Consider the following 4048-nt stretch of genomic DNA (forward strand, 5'->3'; position numbering starts at 1 on the left):
AAAGAAGCACTATAAGTTCCATCTTAAGTCTTCCACAGTACTTAAAATTTCAAACCAAATTTTCTCTTTTAGAAAACAATTTTGACGTTTTTTTGATTTCAAGTGGTACTTCTGTGACTAATAGAAGAAATCTAGATACAAATGATTTTATTTCAACTGAGGCAGTTGTGTTAAGAGGAAAATGAATTTTGAACATTTCAAGATATCTTCCTGTTATTAATTGAGAATAATTGTTTTTTTTAAATAAAATTATCTGCAGAGCAATTGTTGGTTGGACTGAAAGACAAAGACACTATTGTCAGGTGGTCTGCAGCAAAAGGGTAGGTTTCTTATGGTTACTCTAAACTAATAAACTAAAGTAAACAATATAGAAATACAGTCCGATATAATCAGTGATTGATAATTTGTGTGTAATGTCAATATTCATGCTTCAGATGGCTTTAGCACAGCTTATGGTATGAAGCCATGTTTGTATCTTTTTCTGATATGAAGTTGGGCTAGTCTTCAGGAAAATTTCAGATAGGATTGGAAATAAACATTCTGGGTAAGACTTGATTCGAAGGGTAAAGTAGCATTTTTTCAAAATGTAGTTGTTTTTTTTTTTTTTCTCTTCCACATTAAAAAATGTATTTCTGTGTTAAGTTCGCTATTGTGTAGCTTTTGCTTCAAGTTTGAGATTGTTGGTTTAGGGTAATGTTTTAGGGTAGCGCATTGTCATCTTGAAGTCAGACATCTTATTTTAAGTTTCCAGTAATTTTTTATAGGACTTGTTCATCAAATGCAGTACTGATGAGTCACTATATGCTTTTTTTTTTCTCCTTTTAACTTCTTTAGAATTGGTAGAATAACTGGAAGACTTCCAAAAGAATTAGCAGATGACGTGATTGGGTCTCTGTTGGACTGTTTTAGGTAAAAATCTTATTCACGCTTTACATGCATCTGAAACATGTCTGCTTATGAAACAGGAGGACAACAGTTAGGAAGATAGTTCTAAAATTCTTTAAATTTTATTGTCCTTTTTCTCCCACATTTCAAAATCTTCTAAGGCACACCTTGACCCCATTCTGAAGTAATATGGAAGGACAGAATCTGAACTTTGGGAAAATAAAAATAATTAAAAAAAAGAGCACCTTAACTTGCTGCTTTAAAAATTCCTGGTGTGCTTAGGTCTTGAGTGTTTGCATCTTCAGAAACAAAGCAGAACTGGAAATGATACTCAGAAGGGTTCTGAGGATCACCAGAGATAAGAAGCAATCTCTATGTGAGGGGAGGCCAAAAGATCTAGGAAGCATGAGGAATAAATGGGGTATGATAGAAGTTTACGAAATCATGAATGGCACGGAAGTGAAGCAAACTAAAGTATCAGGTGGCAGGTTTGGTACTGCCAAAGAAAAGGTGGTAGTTATTCACACAGCACAGACTTAAACTCTAAAAACTTCTTGCCACAGGATGTTGTAGATGCTAAGGAGTGTATGCTGGAACAAAAGTGTTTTCCTTTTCTGCAAACTTGTCCCTGATCTGCTAGAGTTTGGAAGTGTGTTGGCGAGTGTTGCAGTGTGCTTGTTGTTATACCGTACCCAAGGCCTGCACTGTTGGCCATGTCTGAGAGAGGCTTCTGGGCTACCTGGGACATTGCTTTGGCCACATAGAGCTGCTGGGATGTCCTTTTGATGCGCTTTATTGTTGGATGTCTTGTTTCTGTATCCATGTAGAGCATGTAAAGAGCTAAATTATTAAACAACTATCATGCTTTTTTTTATATCAAATTGTTCATCAGGTCTGCATTGAGTACTTGAGCTTTAAGTTCTAAATTAGTGTTTTAGATTAAGCTAATAACAAAAAGAATTCCTTTATTGACAGCAAAAAATATTGGTAATGTTCAGTTTGTCAGTCAGGTGTACTTGGTTTTAAAAAATTTTGTCATATTGGTTGTGAGTACAAATTTAAAATACCAGCTCAAAGGATAACCCATCAAAAAAAAGAGGTAAGAAGTCTTAAAAACTTGCAAGGAAAGTATCTACTTAGCCGATACTTCCACTGTTACTGTGATTAATTTAAGAGGTGCTGTTGATCTCAATTATCCCTGGAGCTTCAAAGACCTGTACTCACTCTGTTTTCTTTCCTTGTTTTTCAAGTCATAGGGATGAGTAATCCAACTAGTAATTGAGTGACCTGCTTTCTTCAGAAACACCTGGGAACAAATGTAGACAAGGACAAAGGGAATCTCTTCTATATTCTTTGCACTAAATATTTAGTGACCAAGATAAATATAAGTCAGTTTCTCACCAGATATGTATCTTGGGATAAGAAGGGATTCCTTCCATGTAGATTGATTACAAGAAAGGAGACAGGGAAGAACTAAACGTTTGTTTTTCACAATGTAGTGAGATTATCAGCACAGTTCCACGGGGGTCTGTATGAGCACGGTGGTGTTCAACATACTCTTAAAGAATCCTGAAAAAAAGGTGAACAACGGGGTGAGGAAATCAATTGATAGTTTGAAGTTAGCTAATGTAATGAAAACTAAAGGTGACAGAAAATAAAATGTTATATAAGCCTAAGTTAAGTAACTAGACAGTAAATAACATACGAAATACAATGTCTAATGAATGCAAACTAATGCACTTAGGGAAAAATGCAGCTAGCTGTAAATCGGTTATTGCTACTCAGGAAAGAGATGCTGAAGTCACTGATGGTTCTGTCAACATGTCAGTGGAGTGCTCAGCAGCTGTCAGAAAAAAGGCAGCAAATGGAATGTTAGATGTTATTAGGAAAGGAAGAGAGAACAAAACTGAATCACTGAAAAGTGATTTAACTGATGGGGATTCTTCCAAGTGGAAAGAAATAGTAGAGGGATATAATGGAGAGATATAAAATCATAAATATGAAAGAGGGAAAGCAAGTAATTGTTTACTATTCACTCTTTCTCATAATGCAAGAACTGGGAAGCATCAGGAAGTACATTTTCACGCAATTATAATTAAACTGTGGAAGTCATTGCCACAGGATGTTATGGAAGCCAAAAGTGTAAAGGGAGTTCAAAAAAGGATTATACAAATTAATGAAAGAGAGTCCCATCAGAGGTTATTAAATATGACATTCTGGCTGCAGCCTCTGGCTTGGGATGTCTCTGTGTGGCTGATTGCCAAAGCTAAGAGGAGGCTAATGGGGGAATGATCCTTTACGCTTCATCTTTAGCTATACATCTACTGTTGATCCATGTCAGAGACGGGATACTGGGAGAAACGAAGCTTTGATATGACCTAGTCTGTCTGTTCAATGTTTTATTCTTAGATTCCTATCCCTAGTTTAATACAATATGAACTTTTTGCACGCTTAGTCATGCAATGTGTAACCTTTCCCCTTTTCAATCCCATATCTGCCAGTCCACCAAAAAGATGTGTGCCATTTTTGATATTCTTTGCTGTGTTTACCATAGGTTGCTCTGTTTTCTTTTTATGTTTTTTTAAAGGTGGATAAACACCACTGTTGCTTACTGCATAAGCTCGTACAATGTGTTTATTGGGAACTATCGCTTGAACCTCTCGTGCTAGTTAAGGACTGTGTTTGGCACTAAATTCATTAGTTATTTTGGGTATGTTCTGTAAATCTGCATCTTTTGCCAGTGTACTGGAAAGTTGTTTTTTCGGGATGAATTTCAGGTATTGTACTCCTCTGTATAGAGGTTACATTTACATTGATAAATGGGTTTTTTGCTTATTTGATCATGTTTATAGCAGTACTTATGTTGCACAGAATGGGAAAGAAAACATGTTCAACTTGTCATTCTTATATTTTAGAAGTCTAACAGGATTAATAACATGATAAACAGATGCTGGTTTGGGTTATGTGTCTTTTAAAATGTTAGGAATTCACCATGAAAAATGAAATCTGAAAAGGGAAGGCTAGTTTTAACAGAACTTGTCTTTGTTCTAAAATTAGTTTCCAGGAAACAGACAATGCATGGCATGGTGGATGCCTGGCTCTGGCTGAATTAGGCAGAAGAGGATTGTTACTCCCTTCCCGAATTTCAGATGGTGAGTTGTAG

The 4048-nt window shown here is 35.9% G+C and overlaps 1 protein-coding gene across 2 annotated transcripts in view; it reads left to right on the forward strand.

Moving 5' to 3' along the window:
* Window positions 1-4048, forward strand: part of TBCD (tubulin folding cofactor D) — a 129530-nt gene that overhangs the window by 24515 nt on the left and 100967 nt on the right. For both annotated transcript variants that reach the window (XM_080394320.1, XM_080394321.1), the window contains exons 12-14: window positions 260-320; window positions 835-909; window positions 3943-4037. In XM_080394320.1, coding sequence (XP_080250446.1) covers window positions 260-320; window positions 835-909; window positions 3943-4037 — 231 coding nt within the window. The remainder of the gene's footprint in view (window positions 1-259; window positions 321-834; window positions 910-3942; window positions 4038-4048) is intronic.

The sequence above is a fragment of the Falco punctatus genome, assembly GCF_963210335.1.
Source record: "Falco punctatus genome assembly, chromosome: 1".
NCBI classification, from domain to species: Eukaryota; Metazoa; Chordata; class Aves; order Falconiformes; family Falconidae; genus Falco; species Falco punctatus.